At 45.6% G+C, this 21,975-nt stretch overlaps 1 protein-coding gene across 1 annotated transcript in view; it reads left to right on the forward strand.

Annotated features, from left to right (window-relative positions):
• CADM3 (cell adhesion molecule 3) overlaps positions 1-14,278 on the forward strand; it is a 121,597-nt gene extending 107,319 nt beyond the window's left edge. The window contains exon 9 of the mRNA XM_058160072.1: positions 1,183-14,278. Coding sequence (XP_058016055.1) covers positions 1,183-1,301 — 119 coding nt within the window. The 3' untranslated portion in view covers positions 1,302-14,278. The remainder of the gene's footprint in view (positions 1-1,182) is intronic.
• Positions 14,279-21,975: the final 7,697 nt, after the last annotated feature.

The raw sequence follows: 21,975 nt of genomic DNA on the forward strand, positions 1-21,975 counted from the left end.
ATTTAGTACCAAGAGTTCGAAGTTACGTCGTCAATGAAAAAAGTCACAGGTGGCCGGGCCTTGCACTTATGGCCAGCGCAGCATCTGCGTGGTCCAAATTCGGGCACTTGGCCTAAAGACTAGGAATAACTTGGAGCTTCCAATGTGCCTCCTTTTTACCAGCCTGTAGAAGGAAGATTTGCAATAATTTTTACTTAGGCATCAAAGCCAAATAACTTCTCATTTGTCTTCTTCCTTCCCTCTTCATGCTTCCTCCCTTACTTTCTTTTCTTTCTCCTCCTCCTCTCCCATCCTTCCTTCTTTCCTTCCTTCAATCCTCTCTCCCTCCCTTTTATTTTCCTTCCTTTCTTCTCTATCACCTCCCTCCCTCCCTCCCTTCCCTCCCTCCCTTTATCCATCCTTACTTCCTTCTGTATCATCTTCCTCCCTCCCTTCTTCTCTCCCCTTTCTTTTCCTTCCTTCTCTATCACCAACCTCCCTTCCTTCCCTTTCTCCTTCCTTCCTTCCCTCCTTCCCTCCTCCTTCCTTTTATTTTCCTTCCTCTCTTCTCTATCACCGCCCTTTCTTCCTCCCTCCCTCCCTCTGTCCTTCCTTATCATCTTCCTTCCTCCCTCCCTTTCTTTTCCTTCCTTTCTTCTCTATCACCACCCGTCCTTCCCTCCCTCCCTTCCTCTCTCCTTCCTTCCTTATCATCTTCCTCCCTTCCCTTTTCTTTTCCTTCCTTTCTTCTCTATCACCACTCTTCCTTCCCTCCCTCCCTCCTTTCTTCCTTCCCTCCCTCCCTCCTTCCTTCCTTCTGTATCATCTTCCTCCCTTTCCTTCTCCTTCCTTTCTTCGCTATCACCATTCTTCCTTCCTCCTCCCCTTCCTTCCTTCCTCCTTCCTTCCTTCTTTCCTTCCCTCCCTCCTTCCTTCCTTCTGTATTATCTCCCTTCCTTTTATTTTCCTTCCTTTCTTCTCTATCACCACCCTTTCTTCCCTCTCTCCCTTCCTCCTTCCTTCCTTCCCTCCCTTCCTTTTATTTTCCTTCCTTTCTTCTCTATCACCACCTTTCCTTCCCTCCCTCCCTCCCTCCTCCCTCCCTCCCTCCCTTCCTTATCACCTCCCTCCCTCCTTCCCTTTTCTTTTCCTTCCTTTCTTCTCTATCCCTCCCTTTCACCTCCCTCCCTCCCTCCCACACAGGTACCTACCTGACCCACGAGGCCAAAGGCTCCGATGATGCCCCTGATGCTGACACGGCCATTATCAATGCAGAAGGAGGTCAACCTGGCGGGGACGACAAGAAGGAATACTTCATCTAAGAGGGGAGAGGGTGGGGCATGGTGGCAGGGCAGCCTGGGGGGGAGAAAGGAGGAGGAGGAGGAGGAGGAGGGGGGGAAAAAGGAAGAAGTTGTTAGTGGCCCAGTGGACCCCGACCTCAACCATCGGATGACAACGGAACCCACCCACCCAAAATGTCTATGGGATTTATCTCGTGCCCGGAAAGGAATTGGACAGAAGGAACAGAGGAACAGTAGGAAGGCAGGGCCGAGACTAACCACGGATGGAGAAGGAGAGAGAGAGAGAGAGAGAGAGGAAGAAGGGGGTATAAAAACATCCGCTGGCTCATGATGCTTCTTGAACTTGTATAAAACATTGCAACCACATGGGAGGGGGGGGGACTCCCTCCCACCCCCCCATCTGAACATTGGGAATCCTTGGAAACCAACAAAAGACACCCTCCCCCCACCCAGCTTTTCCTGCTTGCTTGTATCTACATACCTGCGGCTGCCAAGCTCACACTAAACAAACAGAGCTGAAGAGTGAGTGATGATGCTACCTTCCTTCCCTTTCTCCCTCCTTCCCCTCGTTTCCTTCCTTCCCTTTCTCCTTCCTTCCTTCTTCCCATTTCCTTCCTTTCTTCCATTTCTCCTTCCTTCCTTTCCTCCTTCCTTTCTTCCATTTCTCCTTCCTTCCTTTCCTCCTTCCTTCCTTCCCTTTCTCCTTTCTTCCTTCCCTCCTTCCTTCGTTCCTTCTTTCCTTCCCTTTCTCCTTCCTTCCTTCCTTCCTTCCTTCCCATTTCCTTCCTTCCTCATTTCCTTCCTTTTGGCTTGTTTTCAGGGCTGTTGGTTTGAGGGAGGGGGGGCGTGGCGTCTCTTCCCTCACCCCTCCTTTCCTCCTCCCCTTTTTTTTTGGGAAGATCTCTGTTCTTCTCCCCTTCTGTTATAGGCATGTCTTGATGGTAGGGTTGGGGGGCATTTGAGGGATTGGATGGGTCTGTCTTTGCGTTCTTTAGGAGGGTCCTTGTTGTGGGCTACAGCCTCCAGGATAAAATCAGCTCGGGAATAAACACACTACTCGGGAATAAACACCCACCCCCCCATAGGTACGATGTGGGTCATTCCTCCCAGTAAGAAATGTTAAAATTTCTCCCGCAAATTCGGATCTTGGCTAGGACGAAGGACCAAAAAGTTTAAGATGGTTGAACCGAGGAACCAAGTAAGATATATATATGAGAAGGTGAAGAGTGAGGGGGTCCTTTGAGCCGCAAATAATTCCCTTGGTCTTTGAAGAATATTTTTTGTTTCTTGGTTTCTTCCTGAATAAGAAGGGATGGTCTCTTTTTTTTTGAAGTCTTCTTGATCGGGTGCCCTTAAATCTTCTTCAAACAAATTGGTACTCAGTTACATGAGTCCTCTTGATCAGATTTGGTATTCAGCTGGCTCAGACCGGTTCGTGCGAACTGGTAGTGGAAATTGCGATTGGGTTATTTAAGTCCTCTTAATTCTGAACAATTGGAGTCAATTACCAGGGCCCAATGAACTGGATGAATTGGTACCTTTGATTCGGGTCCTTTTCATTGAGACAAATTGACACTTATTACCCGAATATCCCTGATTCGGGGGAAAAATGGGTCAGGATAACTCAGATCTTCCTGGATTTGGACAAAACGAGTAACCAAATACTCGTGTCTTTCTTTTTTTTTTTTTTTTTGAGCAGCAATTATTTAGATCCAAGATTTGGAGAAAGTGATAACTAACTTGGTTGGATCCTTTTCATTCAGACAAATCGGTACTAGTTTTGTGAATTTCCTGGATTCAGAACAATCAATCTTTGTAAACCAGATCCTTGATTTGGACAAACAAGGACCAATTTACCCGAGTCTTTCTCAATTCGGAGCATCAGTTATTCGGATCCAGAATTTGGACCAAGGGATAAGTGATGACTTGGGTCCTTTTCATTTAGACAAAATTGGGACCAGTTGTTCGAGTTTTCCTTAATTTCAGAATGATCAGTTCTCGTAATTCAGATCCTTCATTTGGACAAATGAGAGCACCGATGGCTCGCGTCCTCTCGATTTTTGAAGCATTGATATCTCTTACTTGGGTTCTCGTGATTTGGAAGAATTGGGGAGGGTGTCTGTGCTCGGATCCGCTGACTTTGTGTCGGCAACAGGTCCCGGGGGAAGAGCGGGGAAGGGTCTGTGCCAGAGGAGAAAGTCCTTGCGAACTGATTTTATCCTTCAGTCTCGTTTCGTTTCTCTCTTTGTCCGAGAGAAGAATGTTGTTTTGTGGTCTGTGTTACCAAGGGGCGCCAGCTACCCAATTGAAGTCCCTACCCAAACCCATGGCCAAAAAATAATAATATATATATGTTGTGACAGTGTGGTTGGGTGTCGTCGAAGCTTCCCAACCACCGCAGGTGAGGACAATGGCGGACACGGGTGTTTTAAAAGGGGTCGGGAAAGAAGCCCCTCGCCAGGATCTTCCTCCGTTGTGAGCCGCACTGTGTCAGTGTACAAGGGTGTCGCACCCTTCTTCGTCTTCCTTGCTGTAGAGATGAGAAAGGACTTTGGGAGGAGCATCAAAAAACAGCAAACTCCAACCTCCAAACACGTCCCGCGACGGAGAAAGTTGGACCAACAGGGTTCTTGAACCTCCGCCGTGACCCCCTATTGTTCACTGCTGACTACAAGATGTGGGGGGGGGAGGCTTGGATCTCAACCCCTCCCCTTCTCCCTGCATGAACACAATTACAACCAAACGGCCCCCGTTTTCTTTCACCTGGATCGGAAATGGTGGCGTTTGACAAACTTACACCCTTTTTAATCACTTCTTGTTGCAAATCCCGTTGTCTTGGTCTCACGATGGGATCCTGGAAGGAGAAACTTTTAACGTTCACTCGCGATCGGGGAAATCGGCGTGATTTTTGGGGTGGAAAAAACAAACAAACCAGGCCCCGGAAAGTTATAAGCTTGCCAGCTGATGCGACAACAAAATTGTAAACCTTCGTAACAACCACATTTTAAAAAGTAAAGCAAGTACCCGGCCGCTTTATCATAAAAAGGTGGGGGAGGTCCCGTGACTACCGCCAGTGTTTTCAAAAGTTTTCACAAAACACCTCAGCGAGGGCTAGAAACGTGGCGGATCTTTGCATGAAATAAAGCGACAGGAACTCGAACTTATCTGCATGAAACAAAACTTTTCGCTTCTTAACATCCAATCCGGGGTGGGTAAAATCTGTTGCCTTAGCGTGGTGAGCTTATGACTTTTTTCGTTTCGTTTTTTGTTTTTTTATGACGTTTCAAGTTTTTTTTAGGACAGGGGACAAAATCCTCACAATTTTTGTGTTGATTCCTAGTTTTGGCAGGATGTAGCATTGGGGAGGGGTGGAGAGGGGGTCTTTCTCTCCACCAGATCAGATGTTGCAGTTGTGGGTCTCGCGAGCCGCCCAATTTTTCAGGACAATCCAACCTGTTATCCATGCATGGTCTTCTGGCAACTTCTATAACTTGAGATCTTAGAGCCTGACTTTCTATAAGAGCTGATACTGTAGATAGCTAGAACTTCCTTGAATAAGCTGGATTTGCTTCGTCCGTGGTCATTGATTTGAAATTTCTCAGCGTGTGAGCTGAGGCCGGTAAAAGGAACGACCTCTGGGTAGGTGATGGATCCCCTACCACACGTCTAATGAAGGGCCACCAACTCACGTGGGTTGTGGAGGATCTCATTGAGAGTTATCTCCTGGGGTTACACAACTCCATGTTAATGGAGATTCTCAGCCCTCCAGGTCATGGTTGTCCCATGGTTGCTCTTTTTTTCAAGAGACAACTGGACTGTCTGGGTTTTTCCTTTGAAGGCGTATCACTTCTCATCCAAGAAGCTTCTTCAGCTCTATATTGGATGGTGGAGGATGGATGGATTGATACTCCTTGCACACAGCTGGTCATTTGCATCCTTTTAGAGGGTCATTGAGACCACTTTGAGGTTTATCTGTCATCAGAGTCACCTGTCTATCATCTATCTCCAATCTACAGCATCATCTATCAATCTACAACATTGTCCTTTCAGCAGTTCCAAGAAAACTCCACACCCATTTGCCACCACTCAGGTGAGCCTGAGGACACAAATAAACTTCAAAGTGGTCTCGACGGACTCGCTAAAAGGATGCAAATGACCAGCTGCCTGCAAGAAGTATCAATCCTTCCGCTCCCCACTATCCAGACAGAACGGAAGAAGCCTCTTGGGATGAGAAGGGAAACGTCTTCAAAAAAAAAAAAAAAACCCAGTAAGTCCAGTTGGCTCTTGAAAAAACACCTTTGGGACAACTCCCATGTTGATTTCAGAACGATCGGTTCTCGTAATTCAGATCCTTCGTTTGGACGAATCCCTGCAGGGAAATCCCACAAGCCGATTCAGTGGGTTGCACGGAACCATGCCATTCAGATGACAATTTCAAGGGAAATGGGGAAATTTGATTTGTCGGAATCCGGTTTCCAATCCAGCTCTCCCGTTTGGAACCCTCAAAACAATGATTCAGATCACATCCATGGGCATTGGCTTTCCGAATATTCTGATTTCCCAATGGGTGGGCGTTATCCCTGTCTAATGGCTGTCTAGATTGGTGGGAAGACGTCGTGGGTCTAACTCAGTACATTTCCACCTGGAAAGTTTAAGACGGGTGGATTTCCAACTCCCAGAATTCCCCAGCTGCAGCTGGCTGGGGAATTCTGGGAATTGAAGTCCACCCGTCTTAAAATCGCCAAGGTGGACAGATACCGGTCCGAAGTTTTTAGCCTGATACCCCGCAAAGAGATTTGAGATCAATCGGCGCAAATCCACCAGGTCTCAAATCAATACGAGAAAAGCCAACAAGGGAGGTTTTTGAGATATTTGTATGCTGGAAAGAGAAACCCCCAGATTAGTTGTGTGTGTGTGTGTTTTGTGTGCATGGCCCTCGTCCTAATTAGAGGCGGTATTTTGGCTCAGCGGGGCGCATCACCGTTTTAAAGCCCGGGGTGTCGCAACAATTACTTGCTTTGTGGATGCTTCCCCCCCGCCAACGATTTCGTGTTTGTTAATTTTTTACAATCCTTGACTCCCGAACGGAGGACAACACCGTGCCTGGAATGCGTTGCTCTTTTCAAACACATCAGCTGCTTTTGCGGTTTTTTTAAACTCGTGGCTTGTTTTTTTTTTTTTTTAATTATTAGTATTTATTTATTTCCCCTGTTTCTCCCCTCTGGGTGACTCAGCCTGCCCCAATTCCCTCCCACGCCGAAAAGACGGGGTTCACCCTGAGATCATCTGTCCGTGTGGCATTTAAAAACCGAAGCGCATGGATTTTAATGCTTGCATGGCTTGGCCGGTTAGGTGATGTTTTAATAATAACAGGCAGTTGCTTTTGCTAAAAGGGAAAAAAAAATATTTCAACAGCTACAGGACTACCGTCTACTTCTCTTTCTTTCTTTCTTTCTTTCTTTCTTTCTTTCTTTCTTTCTTTCTTTCTTTCTCTTTCTCTTCCTTCCTTCCTTTCCTTCTCTTTTTTCTTCTTTCTTTCTTTCCTTTCTTTTTATATCTATCTATCATCTATTTTATAATCTTTGCAATGAGTCTGCGAAGAGAAACCGCGCCAATTGTTTTCTGTTATGCAAAGGAGGCCCTCATATGGACTAGAACCATGAAGGGATTTTTTTCCAGACATGTAAATATTTTGATTTCTGGAGCAGACAGGCCTTGTCGATTCCTTTCCTCTTCTCTCTATAAGAAACAAATGGCTTTTTATAATCAACAACGCTGCTGCATAATGGACAAATGAAAAAAATAATAATAATTCAGGGTGGCCACTGAGGGTTGTTGTTTTATGGATCGTGTTATTGTTGCTGTAATTATTGTCGTTATTATTATTATTATTATTATTGCTCTTTACTATGATCATATTTTCAGGCCACCCAGAAGGTGATTTTCAGGGCAGGAAACCCCACAGTATGTTAATTTTTTTATTTAAAAAATCAATCTTCATAGGAAAGGAAGGGAACGCATGTTTCTCAATGCTTTTTAATCCCTGTATTTATTAGCAGAATCGAAGGAAGCAAAGTGATTTTTTGTAAGTTTTGGTATCTGATACAAAGAGCAATGCAGATCTTTGAAATTTCGGGCGCCCCCTCCTCCCTCTTAATTTCCTGTCATGGTTTAAAAATTAAAAAAAACAGCAAAATATCCGTTCAGACCACTGGTAAGAGCAACCCAGATTTAAAGGAAAGCTGGATAAAAAAAAAAGCAGGAGGAAAAAAGAGAATAAGAATAAAGGGATAGAAAAGAAGACTCCTTCCCCTCCCCCCAATCCATTTTATGCCCCGCCTGGTTTTGTCCCATGCCCACCCACTGGATTCTGACCCCGCCCACTTTGGATTCTGGCCCTGCCCCATACTGGCTCTGATCCCGCCTTCCTCCAACTTCTGAGAAAGCATTCTCAACCCTCTTTGTAGCAAAAAGGGCTCTCTCAACCCCTGACCAGGCCCAACAATGTTTCTAGTCCTCAAGATCATCATCTTTTTTCTTTTTAACGTATTCTTTGCCTGTTCCTCCCTCTCCTTCCCTCTGAACAGAGGTGGTATTGGTTCGGACCGGTTCGTGCGAACCGGTAGTGGTGACTGCAGGCCTCCTGCCTTCTTCCACCCTCGCCTCATAACAACCCTGCGAGGAAACCACCCGGAAAGCAAGAAAGCCAGAACCAATTCGATGAATCAATTGACAGGGAAGGGAGAAGCATTTCGGTTTTGACGCAGGGACGGGATGGTTCCTAAGAGACAAGCTGTTAAATTGCAAAGCTGCAAAGATTTATGGGCCGTTCGGGTTTGTCGAGCGAGCAGAGAATGGGCTCCCCAGCATCTTCTAAGCATGCCGTCCTCTAACTTAAAAAATAACCAGATTTGCAGATCTAATATCCCCCCCCCCCTAACATCGCACCGGCAGTGATTTTAGTGGCCGAGAACTCCAAAATCCAGTTACAACATCGGGGAACGTAAAATAAATTGCATTTTCAGTCAGCCAGAAAGAAATCCTTCCCTACATATGTTTTATTGAAAGAGCGCATCAGCAAAAAGATTGGAAACAAACCCAACGCTGATAAATAAATAAAATAAACAAACCCGACTCCAATAAAGAACAGGTGTACATAAATACCTGTTCTAATAAAGAACAGATATACCTTGTATATCCTCATAAAAAAACCACAGAAGTGGACCCTTGCTACCACAATCTTGGAAAAAAGCCGCAATGTTTTTATAAACCCAGCTTCCGCACAGACGCCTTCTAAATAGCAGATCGGCGATCTACCCAACATCGGGTGTGTCCATTCGATGGCTAAACCTAGTTAATTTTCGGCTGAGTTAAATGTCAAGGAGGGGGGGTGGCTCATTTGAGGAGGGGTCTATGGTCATTGGGTTTGTGCCAAATCTGGTTTTAATACCTTTGGCCATCCAGAGTGTGGATTGTATGTGGCATCTTCCCTTGCAGAGATAAAGATAACAAACCTAACGATTTAACATCATTCAAAAGCGGGGGGTGGGTGGGTGGGTGAGAAATATTATTTGCACTTTTAAAAGGAACGCACTCACACCTCGCGCTTTTAAAAGTCTGAACATCCTATCGGCAAAAAAACCCCCACCACAACTGCACTTCTGCCCTTGGAGTTCAAGACAAGTTCACCACGTAAAGTTGTGAAAAATAAAAAGGCCGTGCAAAAACACACAAACACACACACACAAACACACGGGAATTGGGCGGTGGGGGGGGGTTGTTCTATAAAACTCTCCCCCCCACCCCGAAGTCTCAAGTCTGAAGTTGTCCTCTCTAAATTGTCATCCTCTCCATCGGAGCTAGCGTGCCTCCCAAGAACTAGGTTGTGTGTCAGGTCATTTGTCTCCCTGGGTTCCGTTTTTCATGAGAATAATTTCTTGCAGACGTGAGAGGCTTGCTAAAAAGTGTTGTGTTTTTGTCCCTGCCATCCTCCTCTTTTATTTCCTTCACATCCACTCAACGGGTGATCTTCAGACTTTGGGATCTGATCCCAGAGGTTCGATCCATCCATCAATCAGAACAGAGCTGGAAGGGACCTTGGAGGTCTTCTAGTCCAGCCCCCTACTCAAGCAGGAGACCCTATACCATTTCAGACCAATGGCTGTCCAGTCTCTTCTTAAAAACCTCCAGGGATGGAGCGCCCACAACTTCTGGTGGCAAGCCGTTCCACCGGTTAATTGTTCTCACTGTCAGGAGGTTTCTCCTTAATTCCAGAGGTTGCTTCTCTCATAGGGTTAGTTTCCATCTGTTGTCCTGCCTTCTAGTGCTTTGGGAAATAGGTTGACCCCCCTCTTCTTTGGGGCAGCCCTTCAAATACTGGACTACTGCTTTCATATCACCCCTAGTCCTCCTTCTCTGTGGACAAGCAGTGCCCAGTTCCTCATATGTCCTTCACATGTTTTAATCTTCAGCCACCTAATCATCTTTGTTTACTCTTCTGCTTTCTAATTCTAAAGGTTGGCTGAGCCAGGCACCTGTTGGGACCTGCATTTTATTGGGAGGGGCAAATGTTGACCCCTCCTGAGGACCTCTAATCATGCTGTTCCCCCCTCCCTGCTTCATGTTGCTTCCAATATTACCTGACCTTTTTAGCTGTTGTTGTTCTTAGTTGCCAAGTTATGTTCGACCCATCCTGACCCCATGGACCACATTCCTCCAGGCCTTCCTGTCCTCTACCATCCTCCGGAGTCCATTTAAGCTCACGCCGACTGCTTCAGTAACTCCATCCAGCCACCTTGTTCTCTGCTGTCCCTTTCTTCTTTTGCCCTCCATCGTTCCCAGCATTCGGCTCTTCTCCAGGGAGTCCTTCCTTCTCATTAGGTGGCCAAAGGATTTGAGTTTCCTCTTCAGGATCTGGCCTTCTAAAAAGCAGTCAGGGTTGATCTCTTCTAGGACTGACAGGTTGGATGGCCTTGCAGTCCAAGGGACTCGCAGGAATCTTCTCCAGCTCCATAGTTCAAAGGCCTCCATTCTTTGGCGCTCAGCCTTCCTTATGGTCCAACTCTCACAGCCATCCATTGCAACTGGGAAAACCGCAGCCTGGACTATACGCACTTTTGTTGGCAGGGTGATGTCTCAGCTTTTTAGTACGCTGTCTAGATTTGCCATGGCTTTCCTCCCCAGGAGCAAGCGTCTTTTAATTCCTTGGCTGCGGTCCCCATCTGCGGTGATCTTGGAGCCCAGGAAAATAAAATCTGTCACTTCCTCCATTTCTTCCCCATCCATTTGCCAGGAATTGAGAGGGCCGGATGCCCTGATCTTAGTTTTCTGAATGTTGAGTTTTCAAGCCAACGTTTGCAGTCTCCTCCTATTCACCCGCATCAAGAGAAAAAGAAATGCAAGAAAGCAAAATGGCAAAAATGATTATTTTTTTCGTAGCTGTATCTACCACCAAGAGGGAGATATAGCCCAGGCGAGCAGTTACATACTCTTTGGAAATGTTCACGCTATCTGCAAGATTTTTTCTTTTCCAACCCTTTCCGGTGCACTTTAAACAGGGACTTGCCGGGAAGCGTGGAGGGGGTCTTCCAAGAAGGACTCTCTTGCTAAATGCCAGCAGGCTGCCCCCGTTGCTCTTCCACCCATCAGCGGCTTTTCCGGCTAATAACTGCTGTCAGAAATGTGGGTTCCCACCCCCCACCCCTCACCCACAATTTCCTCCTTTTAAAAAAGGCGAATGATATTTGAATAAACTGCACTTCCATGGAAGCCATCTCTCTCTCTTTTTTTTGAAAAAAGTTTTTTTTCTTTTTCTTTTCTTATATACATATTGCAAATGTATATTCTCTTGTCCGTACATAATCATACATATTTTTTCTAAAGAAAGCACAAAGAGAAGACACTCTGATTAAGTTTGGGGTTGCTCTTCTACCCTTCCTTTCCCTTCATTTCGCAACAAACTTTCTTCTCCTCTTTTCCTTCCCTCCCTCCTTCCCTTTCCTACCTTCTTCCACTTCCTCTCCTTCCTACATCCCCCTTCCTCTTTCCCTCCTTTCTCGCCTTCTCCCCTACTCTTCTCCCCTACCCTGTCTTCCTCTCCTTCCCCTTCCTTCCATCCCTCTCTCTCCTTCACCTCCTCTATTCTCCTCTCTTTCTTTCTTTCTTTCTTTCTTTCTTTCTTTCTTTCTTTCTTTCTTTCTTTCTTTCTCATGGAAGCCATCTTTAAGAAGACAAACTCGGTTAGCATCCAGCAAAACGGACTTAGGAGGATGATGGGTTGCAAAGAGAGCAATCTGGGCTGGGATTTGGGGCATGAGAATCAATTCTTGTGTCTCTGAGCAGGCAGTGTGGATGGGGCATATTTGCCTCTTATCTGTTTCCCACCTACCCATCCCCCCTTCCCCCCGTTGCATTGATTTGTGCCTGCAGGAGTGGTGCAGTGGGCAAGTGGTGGGGCTCTGGCCTCACAATCAGGAGGCTGTGAGTTCGATCCTAGGTAGAAACAGTTTTATTTCTCTCTCTGGGCACGACGAGAATATATCTGTCGAACAAAACTCCGCATTGGCGACAGGAAAGGCATCCGGCCAGTAAACCACCCTGCTAGCTCCATTCAGTTGTCCACCCCCTGCAAAGGATTACGAGGTCGTTAAAACATGATGACTGCTAAGACAGTCTGTTATTAAACACAGCGGCCTGCAATTACTGCAGGTTCAAGCCCCACCAGGCCCAAGGTTGACTCAGCCTTCCATCCTTTATAAGGTAGGTAAAATGAGGACCCAGATTGTTGGGGGCAATAAAAGTTGACTTTGTATATAATATACAAATGGATGAAAACTATTGCTTAACACAGTGTAAGCTGCCCTGAGTCTTCGGAGAAGGGCGAGATATAAATGCAAATTAAAAAATAATAATAATGATGATTTTTTTTTGCCTGCCCACCTCACACGCCCAGTCTCTGCGCCCAGTCTAGGATTTGAAAGAGATTTTAAAAGGTGGGTTTCCTGGATCTGGGAACGCTCCAACGGAGGGAAAACTGTACTTTTGCAGCTAACAGACTCCTCTGCAAAAGAACATAGAGCCAACAGTCGTAGGAAGGAAGAAAGAAAGAAAGGCCTACATTCCTGCTTTTTTTATTATTTTTAATTGACTCTCTGGAGACAATTGACTTTCAGCCTCCGTTTCTCTACCAAATCTTCCCGTTTAAATCATGAGCAAAGAAGCAGAATGCCACATCGGCAAAGGGGCCAGAATCCAATTTATATTTATTAATTTATCTCTCTTCCCCCCGCCTCCCCAATATTCCGCTGAATTTACTTTTCTTTGCTTGTGGTTGCCTTCTTTTGTTTTAATGGGTACGGCGTCGCTTATGGAGAAAGATGGGAGAGGAATTTAGGAACAGAAGGACCAACAGTTTAGATCGGGGGTGGGTGGGGGGAGGAGCTCTCCAAACTTGGTCACTTGTGGACTTCAACTCCCAGAATTCTCCCAGTTGGAGTGGCAAAGCTTTGGGTGACCACTAGAGGGCAGCAAAGAGATAGGAATCTCCTTGCTGCCACCTGATGGTCATTTCAGTCGTGGTGCGTTGGATTCCCAGAATTCTCATGGCTGGCTGGAGAATTCTGGGAAGTTGAAGTCCACACGTCTTAAAAGCAGCCAGATTTGGAGACCCCTGGTTTAACCCGCTGGTTTCTTATAGTGGATGCCGTTATTTTACTGATGACGACGATGGTGATGATCAATGCTAAGGATTGTGGGAAAGTCAACCGAAATGCATAAAATGGTCAGCGAGCTTTCCAAGATCATTATTTTAAAGCCAACTCATTTTGAGCCAGGTGGTTTCTTGGAAACTTCCACGCATACTTACCACCACCCCACTTACAAAAGTTAGCTCTAATTCCAGGTGGGGGGATTTAGTTTTTCACAACTCCTTGCTCTTTCCTTCGGCATCGTGCCAACTTGGAATTGAACTGTCTGATTTCCATTTTTAAAGGCTGTCTATGCATTTGCAAGAACGGGGAACGCATATTCAATTTTTTTTCCCCCTGCATTCTAATTTTAAAAAATAATGCAAGGAAGGCCCACATTCCTTTCCTTTCCCTGTTTCATTCTGGGTGGGGAGCCAAACTCCTATCAGGCAGGGGAAACATGCATCCTTTTTCGATATATTTTAATGGTCTTTATTCCTGCTCCATCCACTGAGCTTAGATGGATTGCATCCGGCTTCCTTTTGGAGCTCGAGGGGTTGCCAACATGGCTAAACCTCGGATTTCTCCTTGTATCCAAGGACATTAGCAGTGGTGGGCCGCTGCCAGTTTGGGCGAACTGGTAGTTCCGACGATCAGCTGGCTCCTCCCACCCGCCACCCGCCCTACCCTGTCCTATATTTCCTTTCTTTCTGGCTCAGCTGATTCGCGTGGCACAGCTGATTTCCGCGCCTCCGCTGTTGTACTTACCGGGGCTTGCCTTAGAAGGTAACCAGCTGAGCTTCAAATGGCTGTATTTTGAACGCTGCGCACAAGCACGTTAGGCAAAGTGCGCATTCGCCGAGCCGGTTGTTAAACCGTTTGCAGCTCACCACTGGACGTCAGCCACCGATGGGATGACGAAGGCTATTTTGCCATCCCAAGATATCAGTAGTATCCTTGTTGGGCAGGGCTATCTGCTTTCCCTTCGGGACGCAAACACGAAGGGCTCGTTTCCCGGGGGAACAGCTAACGTAGATCGCGGCTAACTTCCTTTCGGAAGTTTGTAGCCTCTGATTTCTCCTTCCTTCAACGCCATCAAGTGTCTGATGGAGGTTCTTGGTCATCCACGTCTGGTGGTGCCACAGCATGCCAGAAACCGGGCTGCGCAAACGGGTGAGGATGTAGACACCACACCAAACCAGGCCCCCTCCGGACCACAGAAAAAACCTCTCTCCACGGGGCCCAAAAAGTTGGAGATCACTGATCCAGGTCAGTCAAAGTTGTCCCAAAGAAGCTTTTCCAAAAAAAACAAAACTAAATACAGTTGTCTTTTGAAAAAGCACCTTTGGGGAAGAACAGAAAATGCCAACTGGGTGTTTCCCAATAGCTCTTTAGTCTCTGGGCACCATCTACACCCTACCTTTGGAAACGGCCATTCATCCATTGGCCATTCAAGGACAGAGGGACTCCCAAGGTCAGCCATGGGCCCTTCTAAAAACCAGATCTCAATAGATAGTCACCTTAGGTGATGGTGCAGGGGAGAAGGTGCTCATTGGCCACTACGTAGGGGTCTCCAACCTTGGTCCCTTTAAGACTTGTGGACTTCAACTCCCAGAGCTTTGCTGGCTGAGGGACTCTGGGAGTTGAAGTCCACAAGTCTTAAAGGGACCAAGGTTGGAGACCCCCTGCTCTAGCTTCTCTTTCATGCAAAAGTCCTATTTCATCCACCAAACCGCTCACCAAACCTAGACGAGACGTTCTCGAGAACATCTCCGAAAAGCCAACCGCCCACCTTAAGAAACGAAGGGAAACGGTGGAGGGTGAGATGATGAAAAACAAACCAATCCTCCCTCCCCCCCAAAAAAAAAAACTGTAGGCAACGTTGCAATATTTTGGACTACAATAAAAATAACCTGACTAGCTGGTTCAGCGGCTAAGACGGCTGAGCTGGTCGATCGGAAAGGTCGGCCGTTCGGCGGTTCGAATCCCTAGTACAGGTCTCCTGCGTGATCCGGGGGTTGGGCTCGATGACCTCCAAAGGTCCCTTTTGACTCTTACTGTTACTGTTATCCCTACATACCAGCATTTTGCACCTGTTATCGGCGGCTAAACCTCAGTAGCGCTTATCTCAGCCACCTTTCACCCCCCCCCGCCCGCCCCTGCTTCTATGCAGAATCGTAATATAATTCTATGCATGTGAATTAGCATCAGCGCAGATTTATATATATATAAATATATATATATTTTCTGAGGTTTTCGCGGGTGTTTGTATGTAGGTCTTTGGTTATTCGGGTTTTCTCCCGCGTAAAATTGGAAGTGTCTTGGCGACGTTTCATTTGTCATCTTCAGGCTTCAGCTTCGTGCTTCTGGGAGCAATTTGCAATTTCTGGGAGCAATTTGCTCCCAGAAGCACGAAGCTGAAGCCTGAAGATGACGAATGAGACTTCGTCGAAACGTCGCCAAGACACTTCCAATTGTACGCGGGAGAAAACCCGAATAACCAAAGACCTACATATATATATATATTTATATATATATATATATATATATAAACCTTGCTGGCTAGCATCAAAAAAAAAATGCAATCATTGTCTCTTCTGGCAGCTGGCGCCCCCTACTGGAATTGGTAAAAAAAAACATGCTTCCTGATTGGAGTCACTCTCCGAATTTACCCAAAAGCCATATTTGTACTGAGCTAAAAAAATTTAAATAATAATAATAATAAAAAGGAAAACATGCATTACACAAACCCATACACACACGCGCAATCTTCTGGGTTGGCTATGGGGACAAGTGAGGTTGGTGGTCTCGAATTGTTGTGCTTTGTTCTTGTATGTATATAAAACTTTCAGGGGGCGTGGGGGGGAGAAAACCCGAGTTACAACCGATGTCATTGTTCCTTTATAACCTTTCTAAATATCCTGTGCTAATCTCAGAAGACAAACTTATAAATATATCTGGATAATACATGTGATCTCGCTGGCGTCTTTCTGCTTTCCTATCCGGGTGGGGGTGGGGGTGGGGTCTTGGTGGGGGGTGGGGAGACATTCAGAAGCTCCAGAGGAGCCCCCGGTAAGGGCGAGACCACCAGGTGAGCGCTCCTTCCTTGGAAACCTGGATCATTCTGGGCACCATTCAAGGCAGGGGTGAAATCCAGCAGGTTCTGGCGAACCGGCTGCGGAAAATTTTGAGCACTTCGGAGAACCGGCAGCGGAAATTTTGAGTCGTTCCGAGAACTGGCAAATACCACCTCTGGCTGGCCCCAGAGTGGGGTGGGAATGGGGATTTTGCAGTATCCTTCCCCTGCCACGCCCACCAAGCCACGCCTACAGAACTGGTAGTAAAAAAAAAAAAATTGGATTTCACCACTAAGCCCCACATGACGAGGAAGCATGGATTAAGTCAGGGGCGGGCTTCAAAAATGTTAGCAAGGGGTTCTCTGCCCGGTTGCTGGGTGGACGTGGCCATGGTGGGCGTGGCCTAGTCAGCCTCCTGCATCACGAGGGGGGGCGTTTTTGCCCTCCTCGGGCTCTGGAGGCTTTCCTCGAGCCTCCGGGAGGGCGAAAATGGCTTCCTTAGGCTCCGGAGGCTCTCTGTAGGCCGGAAACAGGTCTTCCCGAACTTCCGGTAGGCCTGTTTTTTGCCCTTCCCAAGCCGCTGCGTGAGCCCTGCTTACCTGCATCCAAAACAGGCCATGTGGGAACTCCTAGGAGGAGCGGGGTGGGGTGGTTGGGGCCAGCCAGGAGTGGGATTTGGGGAGTTCTCCGAACTGCACAGAATCTTAGCTAGAGGTTCTCCCGAACCCCCAGCAGCCCAGCCCTGGATAGGTTCTGGAGAAAAAGGCCATCCAAACGTTCTTCGAATCTCCTGACTTTGGAGGGAAGCTCCGATTATGGAACTTGGTTGAGCCACATCCTCGATGTCATGAAATTAGCCTGGTCAACATTGGTGGCTGGAGAAAGGAGGAGGTGTTTTTTTTCCCCAGCGTTCTTCATCCTTGAACAACATCTCCGATGAGCCTGTTGGCACCATAAACGGTCATCCCGACCATCTCGTAACAACTGCTATCCACACGAAACTGTACCTCTTCCTTACAATCTTCCATGGGTTGAATCTTAAGAGTCTCTCCACTTAGGTTCACACAACCACATTCCCAACCGAAGCTGGAGGAGAAATGTGGAGGGCAGGAAGCGCGTGAGAAACTATTTTGTCATGACACCGTAACGGAAAATCCCACGATGCTCATCTTTTCATTCAACGCCACGTTGAATGAACAGGTAAGGTTGGGTGTGCCCCGTGGGCCATCATTTTTCTACCATCGTGGCCAGAATTGTAGAAAAGTGTATTTTTGAGGTTCAATGGCTAATAACACCACTTTTTTTTTTTTTTTGAGTTTCAAGATAATCCTATTTCACTGCTGGAATGGCCTGGGAATAGCCCAGACCTTCACCCAACTGAAAAATCTATGGAGCCGACTCAAGAAACTTGTTAGTCAGAAGCGACCCAGCAATAAAACCCAGTTAATAGAAGCCATCATTCAATCTTGGTTTCACATGATAACAGCTGCAGAACTAAAAGACTCAGTTCACTCCATAGGAAGACATTGTAAGGCCGTAATTCATGCTAAAGGCTACCCAACGAAGTATTAACTGACGTGGGGATCATTTCTGTATATCTCATTTATTTCTATGGCGATCATTTTTGTATATCTTGTTTTTTCTACATGTTTCACTTCTCTTCTTTATACTGTAACTGCTATTCTAATAGCAAATCTTTCATAAAAGTTACTGCATTACATTCTTGATTAAATTATCCTTCCATCGAGATATGATTTTATGGTACTACTCAAAAAAAAAAAAGTGGTGTTTTAGAAAATAGCCTTAGAAAATACACTTGTCCCAAAAGGTTTCCACAATTTTGGCCGCTACTGTAGCTGCAAAGACCCAGTGACTGGGGGTGCAGAACAGTCTGTTATTAACACAGCTGCTTGCAATTACTGCAGGTTCAAGCCCCACCAGGCCCAAGGTTGACTCAGCCTTCCATCCTTTATAAGGTAGGTAAAATGAGGACCCAGATTGTTGGGGGCATTAAAAGTTGACTTTGTATATAATATACAAATGGATGAAGACTATTGCTTGACATAGTGTAAGCCGCCCTGAGTCTTCGGAGAAGGGCGGGATATAAATGCAAATAAAAAAAAACCTGAGCTAAAATAAAATACGATGGTTGGTGGCTTCAGGTGTTCCCAAAACTGGATCCTTATTTTAACAATCAAGGTGAACAAATCCAGGTAAGTCACATACGGAGTCCTCGTTTTAATGACTGGTTGCTTAGTGACCATTTCAAGTTATGATAGACCGCCCCGCTCCTCCAAAGGTACTTACATCCCAGATCCAGAGTTCTGATAGCAGCACACGCATGCCCAATCACACACACACAAAACACACAAACAATGGGATCGTATGCCACATTTTTGCGAACATGGCAATCAACTCACCTTTACGAACAGTTGCAGTATTCTATGGTTACATAATGATATGGGGTTTGGTTGGTTTGTATTTTTGCTGAAATGGGCTTTTTCAGCTGGTTTTTGACCAAAAAGCACCCCTAGGAATGTACTGACTTGCTTAACGACCGTTGTGTTCGTTTAATGACCACTGCAAAAAAAAAAGTCATAAAATGGACACAGGTGTCTTGACTTAACCATCCTCACGACTTAACTGCGAAATCTCCAGATTCTTGTTAACGCTCGTAAGCTGAGAATTTACCTGCAATAAATTTTTGGACATCGCCTGTGATAGGAACCACACAAGGCAGGGTTGTGTTCGCTAACCTGGGTTTTAGCAGGTGTGTGTGAATCCATCCCCCACACAGAGCCGGCTAAGCAAAATTGAATTTTGAACAAGGGAGACAATTTTTTCTAGATTTTGGTTCTCTTGCAGCATCTACAGCGTGCGGTTGCTTTTGCAACGAAGAAATCACATATGTTGTGTATGTGCGTTTGTCTGAGTGTGAGTGGGCTCTCTCTCCCCGGGGTTTTAGCAAGAAGCTTGGATATGTGTTACTTGTGTGTGTGTGTGCACGTGGACCACCTTGAGACTTGAGAAGGCTGTATGTAGTGATGTCTATTTGTTTTTAGTCTCTTCCCCTTCCCAGCTCTGAATTATACATTTAGGGAGTGTTGATGGACAGAGAATCTACGTAATTTCTAGGCTACATCAGCAGAAGGATAGAATCAAGGTCACGTGAAGTGTTAATACCCCTTTGTAAGGCCTTAGTAAGGCCAAACTTGGAATACGGCATCCAGTTTTGGTCGCCACGATGTAAAAAAAAAAAAAAGATGTTGAGACTCTAGAAAGAGTGCAGAGAAGAGCAACCAAGATGATTAGGGGCAGTGGTGGGATTCAAATAATTTAACAACCGGTTCCCTGCCCTAATGATTTCTTCCAACAACCAGTTTCACCAAACTGCTCAGAAAGTTAACGACCGGTTTTCCAGAACTGGCTGAATCCCACCACTGATTAGGGGACTGGAGGGTAAAACATATGAAGAACAATTGGCTGGATTTGGGGGTGTCTAGTTTGATGAAAAGAAGGACTAGGGGAGATATGATAGCAGTCTTCCAGTATTTGAGGGGCTGCCCCAAAGAAGAGGGAGTCAAGCTATTCTCCAAAGCACCTGAGGGCAGGACAAGAAGCAATGGGTGGAAACTAATCAAGGAGAGAAGCAACCTGGAATTAAGGAGAAATTTCCTAATCCTTGGAAGAAATGAACTAATGGGACAACTTGCCCCCAGAAATTGTGGGTATTCCCTCACTGGAGGCTTTTAAAAAAAGATTAGACAAGTATTTGTCTGGTAAGGTAGATAGGGTCTCCTGCCCGAGCAGCGGGTTGGGCTAGAAGACCTCCAAGGTCCCTTCCAATTCTTGTTATCCTGTCATTCTTCTTTCTTTGAGGTTGAAAAGGGTTTTTTGAGGGTTTTTTAATTTGGAGATACGATGCCAAAGCTACTGATGATATTACCGAGATTCTGCACAAACGCAGGCCTCAAATTATTTTTTAAAAAAACAAACAGGTAGTAAGGTAATATATGCGCTTCTTTATTCATCCGTTAAATCAATAACAAGACAGTAGCCTTTTCTAAGGCTAAAATAATTTTAGATAGCGAAATCTGTTGAAGTGAACAAGTAAGTTGGTAGCCCCGAGGCCATAGATTATTTTCTGGCCTACAACGTTATTGAATGAAAAGCTAAATTTCAATTAAAGGTTAATTGAAAATAAACTTGTCATGGTTTTTCCATCCAAGTTCGTGGACCCCAGGTAAAAAAAACCTGGTCTCGCAGGAAATTGGCAATAAGCTTTGAACAAATGCAGTTTCGTGCATCTTAGAACAGGAAACAAGCAAGTATAGATAGTCCTCGTTTAGTGACCATTTTTAAGTCATTTGGTGGTTAAGGGAAACATTCACTAAGCGAAACCGCAACTGACTTACCATCCGACTTTGCTTTACGGACCTGCAAAGGAAATTAAACGCCAGGATTGGTCGCAAAGCCAAGTTGCTTCTTTGTTACTGTCGTAAGTGCAAACAGTCACTAATTGAAGCCGTTGCTAAATGAGATCTATCCGTTCCAGGAAGGATTGAGGTCCAAGGTGGGCGGGACCAAGGCCCCAAATAGCATTTCAGGAACCAATTGTATCTCTTTCCTCTTGTGTCAGTCAAGGGTCATAGGATCAGCTAAGAAACCCAAATTTAAATTATTTAAAATTATCTAGGATAGGATAGGATAGGATAGGATAGGATAGGATAGGATAGGATAGGATAGGATAGGATAGGATAGGATAGGATAGGATAGGACAGGACAGGACAGGACAGGAGAAAGGGAAAAGAATAGGGAATGGAATGGAATGGAATAATATCAGAATATGAATAGAATAGAATAGAATAGAATAGAATAGAATAGAATAGAATAGAATAGAATAGAATAGAAGAATTAGAAGGGACCTTGGAGGTCTTCTAGTCCAACCCTTTGCTCAGGCAGGAAACCCTATTCCATTTCAGTCAAATGGTTGTCTAATCTCTTCTTAAAAGCCTCCAGTGTTAAGAGCACTGACAAATTCCAGAGGCAAGTTGTTCCACTGATTAATTGTTCTCACCGTCAGGAAATTCCTCCTTAATTCTAGGTTGCTTCTCTCCTTGATGAGTTTCCAACCGTTGCTTCTTGTCCTGCCTTCCGGTGCTTTGGAGAATAGCTTGACTCCCTCTTCTTTGGGGCAGCCCCTGAGATATTGGAACCCTGCTATCATTTCCCCCCCTCCCAAGTCCTTCTTGTCATTCAATTATTCAAGAAAAAACCCTCTTGGGCTTGCCCAAAAACCAAACAGCCGTGGGCAGCATCCGTGGATGAGATACCCAAAGGACGGTGAGCCCGTCAAAATTTAAAACTTTATTCCTACAAAAACGGATTTTCGTTCCGTTTTAGCTCAATTGTCCAGGTGCGTTCCAATTTCCCAGACCAAAAGGAGAAATGAACCGTGATATTCAAACTCTGGGAATTTGCCTTTGGAAATTTGGACGGCTCTTTGAATGAAGCAACCTGTTTTCTCTTTTAGTACATCAAAAACTCCGATTTTGTAGCGGGTGGCCGTGAGATGGCTGCTCCAAATTTTCTAGCTAGTTCCTCTTGTTCACTTAAAACCCCTCCCTGCTGAAAGAACTTGCTGAATATTTCTGTGGCTTTTTTAATTTTCTCACTCTGGTTAAATCTTTCCTATCCAGCTCCTCAGCAGGTTTCCGAATGTTCTCAATGAGCAGAACTTAATAACAGAAGAGTTGGAAGGGACCTTTGGAGGTCTTCTAGCCCAACCCCCTGCTCAGGGTGTGGAGGTGTGTGTGTTTCATTGTGAATGAATGATGAATTCATCGGATTGCCCCCCGGATATATTAAGGATTCACTTTCTACAGTGACCTTCATGGAACCACAGAACGTGGTTGGACGGGGTCTCGGAGGTCA

Source organism: Ahaetulla prasina, chromosome 17 (assembly GCF_028640845.1).
Source record: "Ahaetulla prasina isolate Xishuangbanna chromosome 17, ASM2864084v1, whole genome shotgun sequence".
Taxonomy (NCBI): Eukaryota; Metazoa; Chordata; class Lepidosauria; order Squamata; family Colubridae; genus Ahaetulla; species Ahaetulla prasina.